The 19,026-nt window shown below is 36.4% G+C and overlaps 1 protein-coding gene across 7 annotated transcripts in view; it reads right to left on the bottom strand.

Moving 5' to 3' along the window:
• DCAF6 (DDB1 and CUL4 associated factor 6) overlaps positions 1-19,026 on the bottom strand; it is an 82,143-nt gene that overhangs the window by 56,188 nt on the left and 6,929 nt on the right. For 5 of the 7 annotated variants that reach the window (XR_002831856.1, XM_023763249.1, XM_023763251.1 and 2 more), the window contains exons 2-7: positions 16,343-16,404; positions 14,350-14,442; positions 11,578-11,763; positions 9,424-9,537; positions 6,562-6,697; positions 3,860-4,071 (exon numbers count right to left, since the gene is read on the bottom strand). Coding sequence is in view for 6 of the 7 variants with exons in the window: in XM_023763249.1 (XP_023619017.1) it covers positions 3,860-4,071; positions 6,562-6,697; positions 9,424-9,534 (459 nt within the window). In the remaining variant the exon portion in view is untranslated. Of the gene's footprint in view, positions 1-3,859; positions 4,072-6,561; positions 6,698-9,423; positions 9,538-11,577; positions 11,764-14,349; positions 14,443-16,342; positions 16,405-19,026 lie in introns of those variants that run through there. The other 2 variants (XM_023763250.1, XM_023763254.1) reach the window with 2 other exon arrangements.

Here is a 19,026-nt window from a genome sequence, read left to right as displayed (position 1 = left end):
ATAACAGAGAAGAGAGATGCTGACATCTTGCACCAAGTAGCAGTGGTAGCCAGGGTGGTGAGTAGTGCTACAGATTTGGGATGTATATTTTAGAGACAAACTATGGGGACCAGGAATAAATGAGAGATTGGATTCAATGCAGCAGTTCAATAATGAAGTGGGGCAGGTCTCACCCCAATAAATTCAATTTAAAAATTAGAGGAAAAGGAAAAGAAAGAAAAGACAATAAAAAGAAAAAATAATAATAAAGGAAAATGAGAAGTGAGAAACAATTGAACAAGACAAAAGAATCCTATATAATAAAGAGCTAATGTGCAAATGGATGTCATGCCCTCACACGCTCACGCCGGGGACCTGAGGCCAGGCGAGGGGACCTGAGGCTGCATTCCCCTGCCCGGAAGGTCTTGACGGGGGACCTGAGGCTGCGTCGCCTGCTTGGTGGGGCTTGATGGGGGACCTGAGGCTGCGCCCCCCATCCAGCACCGAGCCAGGGGACCTGAGGCTGCACCAGAGGACCTGAGGTCATGCTCCCCGCCCGGCACCAGGCCGGGGGACCTGAGGCTGCACCCCCACCGGCGCTGGGCCAGAGGACCTGAGGCTGCACCCCTGTCCTGCGGGGACTGACAGGGGTGTGGCTGGCTGGGTCTGGGTCTCGCACGATTTCGAGGTGCGCGTGGGTGGGCAGGGACTTGACTCTGGGTCCTGAGGCGTGCCCCTGACTCTGACAGGAGGAAGCTTTTCATATACATTTTACTAATTTTCTTTCATCTCTAACACTTCATTACAGAGAAAGGACAAATAGCAATATCAAAATATTTCCTCTAATTCCCTTTTAATGTGCATGAATTTCGTACACCGGGCCACTCCTCTATATATATAAAAGCCTAAGCGACCAGTTGACAGGTCGCTATGATGCGCACTGACCACCAGGGGGCAGACACTCAACGCAGGAGCTGCCCCCTGGTGGTCAGTGTGCTCCCACAGTGGGAGCGGCACTCAGCTGACTGGGATGAGTGTGAGCAGCTCCTCCCTGGCCGCCTGCTACTTCGCACACTACTACATCCCTTGGAAGATGTTGGATGCCAATTTCAGCCCAGCCCCACAGACCATGCTGAAGGACCCCACTGGTGCACAAATCTAGTATACTAAATAAAAAGGGGAAAGAAATTATTACAGGATGTGAAGAAATTAAAAAAAAAGGCCTTCACAAATAAGAAAATATAAAAGAAGCATAAGAAAAAAATCACATGTATCATATATTAAACTTTACTCATACTTTAAACCCCTGCTTAAGCTTGTCTCATGTTTCCAATGAAAATCAATTATTCCCTCCTTTGGTCTACTTATATAGAACATAATTCTTACATATTATTCTATTAAGTCTTTCTTTCGTTCATTCATTCATTCATTCATTCATTCATTCATTCATTCATATGTCTACATCCACTAAACTGTAAATTCCTGAGAGGCCATGTCCTTGTCACAGTCATCCTTGATTTTCTAAAGTCTAATATAGGACTTAGTGTGTAGTAGGTACCCAGTAAATATGTGATAAATTAAGTTTGTCTGACCCCAATGGTCAAGGATGTAAAACACTGAAAGAAAAGATGGTGGGTTGAAGATGGCAACAGATTTTTAATTTCTTCTTCTATGTATACCTTAATTGTTAGGTTGATTACAATAAGCATGATTTATTTTTATAATTTTAATACATTTTCAGAATTATTTTTCCTAATTTAGTTAACTCAACAAAGTATACTGAGAAAAACACATTCAGAAAAAAGCCAAAACCAACTGTTCGTGACTGACTCTGCCTCTTTTGCTCTGATCATACAAACATCTTTGGCTAAGTATTCTATGGTATAAAAGCTAGTGGTATAAAAGCCACTTAAAATGTTTCTGTATTTCCAACTCTTTGTTTTTTCTTTAAAAAAAAGTTTTTATTGACTTTAGAGAGGAGTGGAGAGGGACAGAGAGATAAACATTGGTGAGAAACATCAATTGGCTGAAATAGTCACAAACTTTGACTATAACTTACTCAAGTACTTATCTCAAGAGGAAATTATACAGCAATGAAAAAAATGTCAGAGCAGATTTCATGCTTTCAATCAGACCAATAAACTTAGTTTTCATTCATCATCATGCCCTCTTCCTTATCAATTTCCTGACTCATTTAAATCTACTGCCACATTTAAAATCCCAAGATATATTTATAGAGTAATACTATTTGTTTTCTAATTTCACAGTCCTCTAAGCCTATCCTATATAATAAAAGGGTAATATACAAATTGACCGAATGGCTGAACGACCAGTCTCTGTGACGCACACTGACCACCAGGGGGCAGACGCTCAACACAGGAGCTGCCCCCGGGTGGTCAGTGAGCTCCCATAGGGGGAGAGCTGCTCAGCCACAAGCCCACAAGCCAGGCTGATGGCTGGTGAGTGCAATGGCAGTGGCGGGAGCCTTTCCTGCCGCCTCCACGGCATCAGTCAGATATCCACCGAGGGCTCCCGGACTGCTAAAGGGCACAGGCTGGGCTGAGGGAACCGCCCCCCGCCCCCCCCCCCCCGCGTGCACAAAAGTCATGCACCAGGCCTCTAGTAATTTTAATAATTGAATTCAGTTTAGCATCTCACAGCAATTACAAAATTGTGTTCTTTAGTACCTTTAAAATGTGTTCAGTAAAAGGAGTTGGGCCAATACTAAAAAGGCCACTAATAATTAACAAAAAGCAACAACTTCAAAAGACATTTCAAAAGCCAGAGTACAGTGATTAAACATAGGACATTATAAAATAAAAAAGCCAAAGTGAAAACCATGAGAGGGAAAGAAGCTTATAGGTGAAAACAAACATTTTCCTACTGTTGTGAAATGTCAAGGATATATTATTTGTTTTTTTCCTTTCATAAGTAAGAAAATGGTTAACCCAATTCTGTGTGTGTGTGTGTGTGTATGCTTTAATTTACCTTTTTTTCACTCCCTCATATGTATTTTGTGACATGTACCTAGGGATAATGTTATCCTATATAATAAAAAGCTAATATACAAATTGACTGAATGGTGGAACGCCTGGTCGCTATGACCTGCACTGACCACCAGGGGGCATAAGCTCAATGCAGGAGCTGCCCCTGGTGGTCAGTGGGCCCCCACAGGGGTAGTGCTGCTCAGCCAGAAGCCGGGCTCATGGCTGGAGAGTGCAGCGGCAGTGGCGGGAGCCTCTTCCGCATCCATGGCAGCGCTAAGGATCCCTTGGGGGATATCTGACTGCCATCTTAGACCCACTCCCCTGCAGGCCTAAGTCGGCAGGCGGACATCCCCCGAGGGGTCCCAGACTGTGAGAGGGTGCAGGCCGGGCTGAGGGACCCCTCTCCCCCAGTGCATGAATGTTGTGCATTGGACTTCTAAGTAGTTTATAATTGTGAAAGAGAGGCAGTCTTTGGAGCAGAGGGGACTGCTGGCCACATATGAATAGTAAACAGTAACAGGTAAAACTCCTATTAGTGCATAACCATAAACATTTAGTCTCCTGGAAATCTGTACATCACATTTTTTATTTTAACTGCCTTTTCTGTAACTGTTAGACCTGTGGCTATTTCTTACTGCTACTGTGCAACCTCATAGTTAACGAAGCATTTTGTTATTAAATATTTTATCTTTAAAAATATTTTACAATACTTCTTTCTAGAGCCTTTCCTTAATTATTAGCTCCTGTTCCTTCATGTATGTTTTGTGTCCTTGTTTCCTAGACTGTAAGTGCCTTGAAAATTAGCTCTATTTTTTGAAGCCCTTTTGGCCCCAGAAGTCACTGAATTAGTATTTTCTGAGTAAAATAAAGAAGATGGTTTTGAATAAACTTACCTCTTCCCTTCTCTCTTCTGCAGGAGTTCGAAGTTCTCGTGCGGTGTCATCTTTGGGGTCAAAAAGGTAGATATAATCTGAAGAGTAGCTAACGAGAATCTCCTGACCGTCTTCACTGTAACACAGAGACGTCACCCTGCAGGACTTGTTGTTAAGATGAGAAGGGAGAAAACGGGCAACCATTCCAGCAGTCCCCCGGCCTGCATAATTTCCTAAAGTAAGAAAACAAGAAGGTGTTTAAAATTCATGTGTTTGAAGAAAACCCCTTTAAAAACTCTTAATCTACACGAGGAGATACGTGATTTAATGTAGCAATAGAAATCAAAGCTATCATTCTATTTCTAGAAGAGGCTTTTTCAATAACCAGATTTTATAACAAAATAAAAAAGAATGCAGTACAGAGGAAACGTACCTTTTAAAAAAATTCATGATCATCTAGAATTCCAGATAATAATATTTTATTGGAAATATGAGTTATTTAACCAATTAAATAAGTTATGGTTATAGTCATCTAAATCATCTTCTAAAAATTCTCCACAAATTAATATACTTTTTATAATATAAATAGGAAAGCTGCTATTTATTAGTATACTAGATAAAAGAGTGCAGTATCCCTTGAAACTGATTTACCTTCTACTTTATGTTTTTTAAAAATTTAACTGTCGTGAAATTTTTTTCTTCTAAGACTACAGAGTGGCAATACTATGCCAGTTTTAATTCATTGTAATAGTCATGAATACAATGCAATATGACAGAGAGGATACAATGGGCACTTTGTGTCCTGGGGACTCAGGAATGCTCATTTCTAAGAATCTAAATTATACACCGAGTTGTACAATCCTGCACAATGAGGTTTTACGCCCAAAATGTCAACTGGGCCCCACCTGTTGAGAAACAATAATGAAGCCTGTAATTTCGTATTTAATACTATTTCCCTAAATGTGCATATTCAAATAGACAAGACTCCTCAATCGAGAAAAAAATAATCTCCTCTAGCCTTTCCATTTCAATAACCATTTTTAATGGACATAAACTGACGATGAGATTGACACTGTATTCATTTCTGGCCTGGTCCACTTATATTTTTAGCAATATAACTTATGTGAATATATATTTGATGTTTGGGTATGTGAGTGTTTAAGTATTCCTGGCTTCCTTTACTGAGAAAATACTAATGGAGGTTGGCTTTGAATTGGGAATTTAAGAAGTGGTTTGATCCCATAATGGATGAGGAGTTTGAGATGAGGAGTTGAAGGCAGATTCAAGTTCAGTGCTGTAGCATCACTGATAACAGCACTTTATTTTTTTTAAAAATATATTTTATTGATTTTTTACAGAGAGGAAGGGAGAGGGAAAGAGAGTTAGAAACATTGATGAGAGAGAAACATCGACCAGCTGCCTCCTGCACATCTCCTACTGGGGATGTGCCCGCAACCAAGGTACATGCCCTTAACTGGAATCGAACCTGGGACCTTGCAGTCCGCAGGCCGACACTCTATCCACTGAGCCAAACCGACTGGCGATAACAGCACTTTAAATCGGCTAAGCAGGCATAAACATATGCTATACATTAACACACACCCACGTCACTGTTCTTTCCTGACTTTTCTCTCCACCATGCTTACCGTTTTCCTCTTAATTTAAAAAATGGCAAAGAGAAATTAGAAAAACCAAGTGTTGTGGGCTGAATAGTGTTCCCCCCCTCCACACACACACCAGAACCTCAGAATGTGACCCTATTTGGAAATAACGTCTTTGTAGGTGTAATTAGTACAATGAGGTCATACTGGCTTAGGGTCCTAAACCCAGTATGACCAGTGTTCTCAGAAGAGAGAAATACGGACACAGACACACCCAGGGCAGAAGGCAGGTAAATATGGAAACAGAGATTGATATAATACATTTAAAAGCCAAGGGATGCTAAGGATTGCCAGCAGCAACCATAAGGAAGCAAGGAGAGCCCTGGCTGGGTAGCTCAGTTGGTTAGAACATTGTCCCCATATGCCAAGGTTGCAGGTTCAATTCCTGGTCAGGGCACATGCAAGAATCAACCAATGAATGCATAAATGAGTGGAACAAATTGATCTTCCTTTCCTTCTTTCTCCCTTCCTCCTCCCCACCCCCTTCCTCTTTCTTTCTTAAAATCAATTTTAAAACTTTAAAATAAAAAAAAAAACAGCAAGGAGAGAAGCACATAATAGATTTTCTCTGAGAGCCTCCAGCACAAAATGACCCTGCAAAACCCTCTTTAGCCTCTAAATTATGAGACAATAAATTTGTTATTTTAAGCCACCTAGTATACAGCCCTAGGAAACTAATATAGTTGGCCCTCGATATCTGCAGATTTCAAACCTACACATTCAACCACTAGTGAAGGAAAACAGTACTTTCCACTGGTGGAGGGCTGAACATAAGCACTTTTCTAAGCCATTTTGTAAAGGACTTGGGCATCCGAGGGCTCCTGGAACCATCCCCTGGAGATAGTGAAGGACAACTATACATCAAGTGCTTTTTAAAGTGATAAACTGCAAAAGTACCACCCTAATAGGATCATAAAAACTTAGTGAAATGCTGTTTTTATAATACATATTATTTAAAAACATTCTACATACTAAATTGTAATAAAATTTTTAAAATTTAAATGTCATATTTATTTTCTGAATTGACAGAATCTTGCATTTCTTTAATATATATCTTTGTACCTGTAGCTCTTGTGCCCAGCATTCTCCGATCATATATTCGGACTGAGCTATCAGAACAACCCACAGCAAGGTAATATGGTATTGGCGGACAAATCGCTACAGAAGTAGCAGCACGTCGGCAGTTAATTAGAATATCCTACAAAAGATAAAATAGCAGCAGTTACATAGAGCTTTACAGTAGAGATGATACTATATTGAAAAAGGTTCTCTTCAATTAGAAGAAAATAAACTTTTTCAGAAATCCTAATTCAATAAGTATGACATTGAAAGGGGAAAAACGTGGTTTCCTTTCATTTTTCAGATTTCTTTCTATCAATAAGTTTCTAACACATTCAGCTTATGTGAAAGGCAAATAAATACATGCAGTCAATATTCCTCCTCAGCAGTTTATCACTCTAAGAAAAACTGTTTTCTTTACAGTTTGCTATACAACTCCAAAACTGACCTCTAATACAAATTTTATGCTTTCCTTATGGACCAAAGTAAGAAAACATATATGGAAAACTACATTTAATTAGAGATTTAAAAACAACCAATATTTGAATAATGCAAAATAAATTCTGAAGAGGAAAAAAATAAAAATTGTTCCCAGATATAAGACTCAAACATCAGCTAAATCAACAGCAGCTACAAAAGAGCTGGTAATAATTCAAGAAACTCATCATTAATCATGGTTTAAATCCTTTCTCAAAACTAGCTGCACTTCAGATAATAATATAATACAACTTGAATTATTTCTCAGAAATGTCCCCTAAATATCTTCATGCTTATGACTAATGAACATCTTTAGAAATGTAAAATACTCACATATGTAATGTATCAATAAGTTGTTAACCACATTACAAATGCTGCTGTTTTTGGTCCACTGGACAGTAAAGATGGAGGTATAATCTACCTTTATCTATGATAAGTACTAATTATGATAAGTACTAATTATTTTATATGGTACTTACATTATTTTAGTTCTGTTACTACTAAAATATAACAAAGTATTACTTTTAACTTGTAAAATCTTTCTCCTTACCAGCTCAAATACAAAGTACAACCTCCCTCCCTCTTCCTCCCTCTCTCTCTCTCTCTCTCTCTCTCTCTCTTTCTCTCTCTCTCTCTCTCTCTCACACACACACCCTATAAAAGACAGATTTTACTATAATGTCACTATCTCTCTATAAGCATTAAAAAATGTAAGAGTTATGACCCAGAACACATATCCTTAAGGTGTTCTGTTAATTTTATACTATTTTGTCTGTGATGCGAGCTCCTCACTCTTCTCAGTATAGCTGTGTATTCAGAATACATTCACCTTATGTTTTATTTATTTAATTATTGACCTCAAAACATTATTCCTATTACACAGAATTTGTTCACCAAATGCCTTCTATAATTCTGTTTTAGTAGTTAAGGATTACTTTAGTTGCCAGTTTTTCTTCATACTTTGGCCTCTATTCATTTTTATATATAAAGGAATAAAAAGTTTTATTAAGGTAAATTTTAACAATGTTTTCACTTATTAGCTTTGCTTTCATCTTTATTTTTACCGGGTTTTTGGTTATAAAAGCACAATTAAATCTTACTACATGCACACTGAAATATGTCTTAAAAGAATTTGCCATAACAAATTTTAGTATCTACCATTTACTGAGAAACAGGAATACCAAATATCCTGGTAAACAATCTGATATTTTAGACTTATTCTGCCTTTTATATATTAGTTCAATGCTTTCCTAGTTGTGTGTATGTGTGTACATACATGTAACATAAAAACGGACTTAAAAATCGTACATTTAAAATTTCTTAATTTCTATTTTTTTCTGTTTCAATATAGAAAATAATCTCTCCCACCCCTCAAGAATGTTAATAATAGTAACTGGTTTAATTAGCAAGCACTTAACCAGTAATTCTTCTTTAGGGGAGATGGACGCTTTCAGTAAAAATATATTTAGCAATACTTTCTTATTTCATTTGGTACTTCAAAATGACCTGAGAAAAAAGCCACTGTTTCTAAATAACATTTGGGGTTAGCTGTCTGGGGCCATTACGTGATTTCTCAGGCCTTTTTCAAGTTTAAAATAGTATTAAAAGTACAAAATTGATAGTGAAGCTATGCCTATAGAGAAGTGTGCTAAATCTGAATGAACACATTGATAGAATGGTATCTTGTTATTTAAAAAAAAGAGAACATATAATTGTTGGTTTAAAAGCCAGGGTAAAAACAAAGAGAAGACACTAAACTACCACATGCTTTCATCATGGCTATTGGTGAGCCACAATTATCTCCATAAGTGGTATATATTGATAAATGCTCTAGTTTTTATAACACTAGAGCATATACTGAACAATTCTCATATATATAATTTAAAATGTACAATAAAAATACAAGTTCCCTAACTTCACTATTAACATTTTAATGTAAAAAACTTGATTATAAAATATATGCTATTGAAGATTTTTGTAAAAAAACTGACCCATTATCTCGATAATCCAGAGATAACTTACTATTCAATTTTTTTTTTAATCCTCACCTGAGGATATTTTTAACTTTGATTTTCTAGAGAGATTGGGAGGAAGGGAATGAGGGAGGGAGGGAAAAAGTGAGGGAGGGAAGGAGGGGAGAGAGGGAGAGACGGGAGAGAAACATCAATGTGAGAGAGGCATAGATTGGTTGCTGTACACATATGCCCGGACCCTCAGGGATCGAACCTGCAACCCAGGTACATGCCCTTGAACAGGAATCAAACCCGCAACCCTGGAGTGCATGTGACAGTGCTCTAACCACTGAGAACACCGGCCAGGGCTTACTGTTTCAATTTTAATTATAATCTTAAATATTTTGCATCATTTATACAAAAAGTTGATTCTTACATCTTTGCAATCTTCTTTTGTGCAGCTAGTTTTGATGCGCGTATCAAACCACCTAACAGTTCCGTCTTCACCACAAGAGAGGAAAGTATGCGGGTCATTGGGTACAGTCATAATCTGAAGATGAGAGCAAAAGTCCAGGTATTCTTATTGAACACTTAAACAGATGGCTTTGAGAAGCATTCCTACTGTTTTATAAAATGATTAAGGCAAAAGCAACTAAGTCAAAACAGTAAATTACATATAGAAATATGCAGGAAGTAATAGTTAAATTAATATGACTCATTACTTTGAAGTTTGAAACAAATGCTCCTGAAGATAGAAAGTTCTTTAAAATTATAAACTTCTAACAGCTTTGATAAGAAAAATTTTTCCCTAGGAAACTTGTTCAAACTATTCAAAGCCTAATTTTTATGATTTCTGGATATAAATTTGTAATTGTACTATAAACACATTACAGTTTTCTTCTATGATAATGTTTAAGAAAACTATAAGATGCTGAATTGATTAAAGCATTTAAATTGACGTCTCAAAAATTTTGACAAAATTTCATGATTAAGACACTCAACAAGCTAGGAAAGGGAGGAAATTACCTCAACATAAACACCATATATGAGAAGCTCATGGCTAACATCATATTCAACTAGAGGCTCGGTGCATGAATTCGTGCATGGGTAGGGTCCAGCCCGCCCGCCCCAATTGGGGCAATATGGCCTAGCCGGCTGGGGGGAGGGGATGCAGGAGGTTGGCCGGCCAGCCCTGCCCCCTGGTCAAACTCTTGGTCGAACTCCTGGTCAAGGGGACAATTTGCATATTAGCCTTTTATTATATAGGATGGTGAAAAACTGAAAGCTTTCCCTTTCAGATCAGGGACAAGACATGAATGCCCACTCTCATTACTTCTATTCAATACAATATTGAAAGTTCTAGCTAAAGCAAGAAAAAAGAAATAAAAGTAATCGAAATTGAAAAAGAAGCAAAATTATCTCCAATTGAAGATGACATGGTCTTATATGTATACTATTCTAAAGATTCCACACCAAAAAAAAAAAAAAGCCATTAAAACTAATAAATGAATACAGCAAAGTTGCAGGTTAACAAATCAACACAAAAATCAATTGTGCTTCTTCTAAGCACTAACAATAAACAATCTAGAAATGAAATTAAGAAAACAACCTCATTATATTACAAACAAAAAGAGTAAAATACTTAGGAATAAACTTATTCAAGGAGGTGAAAGTCTTGTATACAAAAAAACTACAAAGCATGCTGAAAGAAATTAAAGAAGACACACACAAATGAAAAGACATCTATGTTCATGAATTGGAAGACTTAATATTGTTTAAATGTCCATACTACTCAAGGTGACCTAGATTTAATGCAATTTCTATCAAAATCCCTGTGGCATTTTTTTTTACAGAACCAGGAAAAAAAAATCTTAAAATTCATATGGAACCTCAAAGGACACAAAATAGCCAACACAATCAGGACAAAGAAAAACAAAGCTGGAGTCCTCATTCTTGCTGCTTTCAAAAAGTATTACAAAGCTATTGTAGTTAAAACATTACCAGTATTATAGTCCTGACAAAAAGACTTTATGCAAGACAGTGATAAAGTGTGTAAGAGGTGAAAGCCCAGTAGAGAGCCCTGAAACACAATACAGAAGCATCTTTTAAAGGCTGACACCTGTTTGCCAAGAGTATGGTTGCTCACATAATTACTATTACTCACAGCTTATTTCTTATTACTATTACTCATAGCTTATTTCTTAACTTTATTCCCAAGCTTATCAAGACCCATTCTCTCAAATACTTTACTGAAATCTAGATATTCTGTCAATAATTTCTTTGCCTACAAATTCACAAAGGAGTGTATATACACATACACAAATCTACACATACTAGAGGCCCAATGCATGAAATTCATGCAAGAGTAGGCCTTCTTTCCCCCGGCTGCATCTTCCCTCTGGCACCCAGGACCCAGGCTTCCCTCCAGTCCCCGGCTTTGTCCAGAAGGATGTCCAGAATGACATCCAGTCTAATTAGCATATTACCCTTTTATTATAACGATGTACTATGTACATACATGCACCATACACACACTTACACAAAAACATACACATATGTATCACATATATAATTATAATTAATACTGCACCTCATAGGTAGTTCCATAATGGCACGTAAATTGGCATTGTCTGTTAGTTTCTGCATCTTGCTCAACATTGGTATAATATATTACTCCATCTCCAGAGCAGGAGATAATCTGCTTATCATTTGTGCATGGTAAGAACTTTGCGCTGAAGATATTTGCTCGGTGCCCTGAACGAATTGTCGTCAAAACCTGAAACATACAAAGAAGGTAATTCTTGGCAATTTATTATTTCCTAGAAATAAACATTCATATTTAACATAAGCATAGCCAGGAATAAATTCTCATTAATATTTTTATCTCAATGAATATTACCATTTGATTTGAACTATTATAATTAGGAAAAAAAGAAATCAAAATCCCTCATATTTTATTTTTTCCCTCTGAGATGTGAAGAATTTTGATGACCATTTTGGATTGAACGCCTCACTATCAAGGCAGTTATCTTACTTTTAGGACTATTTAAAAAGCTATTTGTTATTTTTAGGACTATTTAATCAAGCATCTTTTCATTGTCTTCAGTGGGAGGATTGATCCAAATAAACTAGCCCATAATTTTTGGAAAACAAAACTTCTCTTTTTAATATATTTGAGATTTATTATATATATGATTAAGATATACCACTAATAAGAAACACCTCTAATCTCGTAACTCTATAGGTAGTGTTTTGAAACTTTCATTAGCCATAAATTAATCTTCCCATGAATTCAAAGAATCTAAAACTAGAGTGAAACTATAAGAAAAGATTTAACTCAGGATCAAAAAACTGTTTTCTTATGTAATGAATCATTAGTCTTTTACAATAAAAATATTCCTTGTATGATACCAAATTTGGAACTATTAAAACCACTATGTGAAAAAGATAGTCTTCCTATACCTAAAATCTCTGAAAGTATTACCTGATTCATCATTTCTCAAATTGGAAATGAGTATAGGTAATGAGCAATTGCTTTTCAAATAAATATAATCTACTAGGAACCATGCATAAAGCAAATATCATTTTTTAAAAAGCAATTAAAAGAGAAACACCTGATCTTTTAAAAATTATGCCATTGGGCTTTTTAAAAAAAATATATATATATATATATATGTATCTTTTTATTTCAGAGAGAAAGGGAGAGGGGGAGAGAGGTAGAAACATCAATGATGAGAGAGAATCATTAACCGGCTGCTTCCTGCATGCCCCCTACTAGGGTTCTAGCCCGAAACCTGGGCATGTGCCCTTGACCAGATTCGAACCCAGGGCCCTTCAGTCCGCAGGCCGATGCTCTATCCACTGAGCCAAACCAGCTAGGACCCATTGGGCATTTTCACAAAATAACTAAAAGCAGGGATTTGCAGAGATATTTATACACTTACGCTCACGACAACATTATTTACAACAGACAAAAGCAAAAGCAACCCGTGTCCACTGATAGATGAATGGATAAATAAAATGTGGTCTATCCACACAATGGAATGCTTTAAAAAGAATGGAAAATCTGACACATGCTGTAATGTGGGTGAACATTGAGAAAATTATGCTGAATAAAATTAGCCAGTCACAACAGGACAAATGCTGCATAAACATATGTGAAGTTCATTAACATCAAACTACAGCCAGCAGCACCAGCTGTTGTACCTAGAAGTAGATGCAGTACTTAGTCAAATTCAGAGAGACAGAAAGTAGAATATTGGTTGTGGGGTGGGGGGAGGGTTGCCGGGAGGGGAACTCCGGTTTAATGGGCAGAGTCTGAGTTCTGCAAGATGAAGAGTTCTGTAGCTGGTTGGGAGTGATAGTATCACAATAAGGTGAATGTATATAATGTCACTGAGCTGAACTCCTAAAAATGGTTAATTTTATGTTATGTGCATTTTATCACAATTTAAAAAAATATAAAGCTTTGCATTTTTTAAAGAAATTTCGTTGGTACCTAGATGAGTGCTTTATAAATTATAAGCACTGAAATTCTAATGATCAGGAATTTCTCCACTGTAAGAAAAAGGTTGTCCTAGTAATTACAGACCTACGAGAAGCAGAGCTTGAAAACATCAAGTTTCCCTCTGGTAAGCCAGCACAATTAAGCAAAGCTGTCTCTGAAATAAAATTGTGACCTATCTTTTCCATCAATGACAGCCTCAATGTGAACCTCTTTTTAGGCTGAAGGACCACAAACATTTATTTAAATATCTTAACTGTTTGTAGGAATAAAAAATACATGAACTATTTATTCTGTAAGATTGATACTATTAAAAAAGGGTGCCCATCTACCATGTTCTCACTGACATAAAAATAGTTGCACGTTCCTTCTATATAAGAAGTCAGAGGAAGAGCCAGTCAGAACCAGAACACAATCCTAGTTCATAGCCCAGCTTACTGAACTGAAGAAACAAGTCACTAGAACCTAGCGACTGTTTTTAAACTGATAAAATCCCGTTTCTTACACTGCTTGGCTGAAAATTAGTTTCTCTGAGCAGAAAGAAAAAAAAATCACATTGCCTCCCTGGCCCCCAAAGAATGGTTTATTGAGATAATATCACTTTTGGCAATTTTATCCACTTGGATAACATGAAGCATGCTTAAGTATTCTAGAGTCAAAAAGCAGAAGGAAACCTAACGTTTTCCAAAGGAAAGTAGGGGACCTGGCTGTAATAACTTATAAATTATATAACAAATGTGAGCAAAATAAGAATATTCTATTACAAATGCCCAGTCCATGATTATTTACAATTTCTTGATTTCTAGTTTCTTGATTTTTCTCTCTCTCATGAAATTGTAGATTTTATAAACCACTTACCTTTCTGCTGTAAGGATTACTAATTACTAACTTGGTGTCATCTGAGCCAGATAAAATATACTCTCCAGTCTCATTCCAACAGATTGTATTAACCTAAAAAGAAAGCAAAAAAAGGGATTGCAGCAAACTGAACATAAAACAAGTATGAATCGTTTACTTAACTGATGGTTCAAAATTTATATCACTAATGAGGTTGTGTATACGGAAAATAGTATTTATCAATTTACTTCCTGAAAGTACATGCTGACTACTATTTAGCAAACACAATATTCTGAAAATTCACAATGAAATGTCTGTCTCTCTTAAATTTTATTATTTAAATTATTTTAACAAATTCATTTTATATCCAGAGACATAAAACTGGGTCACATAAAAAGGAATTAGAAAAACTTACTACAAAGCTGCAGTGATCAAGGCTGTGTGGTGCTGTCATAACCATAAGCACACATCAACAGAATGGAACTGATAGTCAGAAATAAACCCTTACATTCATGGTCAAGTAATTTTTATCAAGGATTCTAAGACTACTCAATGGAGAAAGAACAGTTTTTTCAACAAATGATGCTGGGACAACTGGATATACACAAGCAAAAGAATGAATTTAGACCCCTACTTCACACCATATATAAAAACTAACTGAAAATGATCAAACATTTAAATGTAATAGCCAAGATGATGAAACTCTTAGAAGAAAACAGGTGTAAATCTTCATGAAAACTAAAACCACAATGAGTTACTATTTCACACCTATTAGGATGGCTATAATAATTTTAAAAAAACACACAGAAAGTAAGAGTTGGTAAGGATATCAAGAAATTGAAGGCCTTATACATTGCTGGAAAGAATGCAAAATAGCACAGCTCTTTGGAAAAAAGTTTGGCAGCACCTCAAAACTGACACAGAGTTGTGCTGTGACCCATTAATTCCACAACAAGGTCTATATGCAAGAGAAAAGAAAACATGTCACACAAAAACTTGTACACAAAAGTCCATGGGTGCATCATTCATAAAAGCCCAAAGGGAAACCAACCCAAATATCATAAACAAAATGGGACTGCCCGTTTGCTTATAACAAAATATCTGCACAATGAAATATTATTCAGCCACATTACCCATATTGTGACATGGACAAACCCTGAAAACATTAATGATAGTGAAAGAAGAAAGTCTGAAAAGCCACATATGTTATTCTATTTACATAAAAAGTCCAGAAGAGGCATATCTACAGAGACAGAAAGTAAACTAGTGAAGGCCAACAGCTAGGTGGGGAGGGCATGGGAACGACTGATAAATGGTACAAACTTATACTTCAGCTGCTGAAAATATACTAGAATTAGATAGTGGTGACGGCGGTACCACATTATGATTATATTTTAAAAACCACTGAATTATAGGGGAGATAAATGGTGATGGAAGGAGACTTGACTTGGGATGGTGAACACACAGTACAATATACAGTGTATAATGAATTGTACACCTGAAACCTATATAATTTAATTAACCAATGTCACCCCAATACAGTCAATAAAATAGATATGTAAATAATATAAAAAATGAAAATAAAATGCTGAATTACACATTAAGATGGGTGAATTTTATGGTATATGAACTATATCTAAATTTTAAAAAAAGAATTAGACTTCCACTTTTAATCAAGATGGAGTAACATGGACCATCTCTACTTTAAAAAACACCTAACATATATTTTTCCAAATTCAAAATCACTTTAATGTAAAACTTTATTCTCCCAATTTATTGGCCAGTCACAATCTCTTCAGGGAAAACTGGGGAATTTTTTTTTTTTTTTAAGATTTTAAAATTGATTTTTAGAGAGAGGAGGGAGAAGGAGAGAGAGAGAGAAACATCAATGGGCTGCTTCCTTCATGAACCAGCAATCCAGCAATCTTTCAGTGTGCAAGACTGGGGCATTTTATTAAACATTTAAATACTCAGTTTTAAAGTCCTTCATGGTTGAAAAACAACGATTACTTACACAGCCATCATGCACATTCAGGGTTGCTTCAAGTTTTAATCTTTGGATAAATTCTCTTCTTCCTGTTTCAAAAGAAAGAAAGAACTAAATATATCCTACCATTTATTGCTATGGAAAGTAGAACACTGAAGTTAAGAGCCTAGGATCTGGCATAAGTAGATTCAAGCTCTAATTTCAACTCTTCCACTTATAAGCTAAGTGAAATTGGGCAAATTAACCTCATCCTATGCCAGTGATGGCGAACCTTCTAAGCTCGGCATGTCAGCATTTTGAAAAACCCTAACTTAACTCTGGTGCCGTGTCACATATAGAAATTTTTTGATCTTTGCAACCATAGTAAAACACAGACTTATATTTTTGATATTTATTTTAAATATTTAAATGCTATTTAACAAAGAAAAATCAACCAAAAAAATGAGTTCGCGTGTCACCTCTGACATGCGTGTCATAGGTTCGCCATCACTGTCCTATGCCCTAGTTTCCTCATTAGAGTACCTACCTACCTCTTATAAAGTGTGTCCCAAAATTCACACAAGAAGTAATTTTGATGGAAAACACAGGTTTATAATGAGAAATTGTAAATTTTTTATTGATTCATAAAGTTACAGTATAGGGTTATGTATGAAGTAGCATATCGGGTAAATGGCCTCCACGGCTTTGCTGGCACATACGCACTCTTTTGTTATTGCCTGAGCAGCCGCATTTTCAAAGAAGAATGGTCCGATGATGCCTCCAGCCCCAAATCCGCACCAAACGGTGACACGTTGTGGATGCATTTGTTTCTCAACAATCACTCGTGGATTTTCTGAACCCCAAATGCGACAATTTTGTCAATTAACCAAGCCATCAAGATGAAAATGAGCCTCATCGAAATTCAGCCACATTTATGCAAAACGGTCATGGAAAATTTCAACAAAAGAGTGCGTATGTGACAGCAAAGCCGTGGAGGCCATTTACCCGATATGCTATTCCATACATAACCCTATACTGTATACTTTATGAATCAATAAAAAATTTACAATTTTTAATTATAAACCTGTGTTTTCTATCGAAATTACTTCTTGCGTGAATTTTGGGACACCCTTTAGTTATTGTAAGGATTGAGTGATTTCAAGGACATGAAGCACTTACTTAGCACAGTGTCTGGACCACAGCAAACACTCAAGGTTCCCTTCATTCACTCATTCATCCAACAAATACATTCAATACTTAGTGTACTTACTCTGTTGCAAGAAGTATTCTAGGAGCTAGGAATATGGTGGTAAAACAAAACAGAAAAAGATCCCTGTCCTCTAGTGAGGGATGAAAGACAGTAACAATATGGCACTTGGTGAAGGTGCTACATGGAAAAGTCAAGCAGAGAAAGGGGTGAGAGAGGCCTGGAGGTGGAGGATGGGGTTTTCAATTTAAATAGGGTGGCACACAGCGTTTGTTAGATGCCACCTCTACTTAAACACATCTCCATTTGAGAAATGCTAAAGTATTTCAAAGCTCATTTTACAATGATGAAATGTGGCAGCAAAAAATAAAACCAACCTAAATGTCCATCAATAGCAGAACAGTTAAAATACTACAAAAATAGAATATGTTCCTTCTTTGAAAAAGAGAAATATGTTTCCCTTTAAGACATGAATCATCTTTACCAAAGATGGACCAAAAAGCTTCATGTTTATTCAGAAACTGTAATGAAAGGAAGCTGAGTATGTGACAAAGAGCGATAATTAGCTAAGTAATCAGGCTGATGAAATCTTGGATAAAATTAAATTTGACTATGCTCTCCGTATACTGTCACAGGGACAGATTTCTTTATTATGTTTTCTCACCATTCTACATAAAGATCAGCATCTTCTTTGAAGCCAAATTGTTTTCTTTCTCCTTCCTTATAACAGGCAAGATGGCTAGAGGATGAACATATGGATTAAAAAATAATTTCTTTTTGTGTGTGGGTTCCAAAACTCTTTGGAATAAAACAATTGACAGAAATTCAGTAAGGTATTTTCCTGAACTAGGCTGTACTTTAACTTTTCAAATCTGATTTTCAGTTATAAAACATTACTAATAGCAAATTTTTTAAAAATATATTTTTTTATTGATTTCAGAGAGGAAGGGAGAGAGCGATAGAAACATCAGTGAGAGAGAATCATTGACTGGCTTGCCTCCTGCACGCCCCACCCTGGGGATTGATCCCAAAACTTGGGTATGTGCCCTGCAGAGAATTGAACTGTGACCTCCTAGTTCATAGGTTGACACTCAAACACTGAGCCACACCAGCTGGGCGCAAATAGATAACTTTTTAAAAAATTATTTTCTTTGGCCAATGGCAGGCCTGGTAATTCTACTGAGTAACCAATTCACAGTTAACCCTTTGCACTCCGAACCATTCTGGACATTGGCTACCAGCTACTCGACGCTACTTTGCGGCGGAAACGTGCATTTACAGACCCTCGTATTATTTAGTATAATTTTGGAACCAAGTAACGTATTACAATGATATTGGTCTTATATGAATTGGGTGACATCGAGGAATGTATATTTGCAAAAAAAACAATATTTTATTGTTTATAATTTTGTACAGTATGATAAGTTTTGTAACACTCCCCAATATGCATTGCAGGCTGATTAGTGCATGTTTGACAGTAATAAGTGGTTTGATGCCTGCCACCAGGTGTTTTCCTGTTAGAACA

Source organism: Myotis lucifugus, unplaced genomic scaffold (assembly GCF_000147115.1).
Source record: "Myotis lucifugus unplaced genomic scaffold, Myoluc2.0 scaffold_279, whole genome shotgun sequence".
NCBI classification, from domain to species: Eukaryota; Metazoa; Chordata; class Mammalia; order Chiroptera; family Vespertilionidae; genus Myotis; species Myotis lucifugus.
The sequence above is the reverse complement of the archived record's forward strand: the minus strand, read 5'-3'. Positions and strand labels throughout refer to the sequence as shown.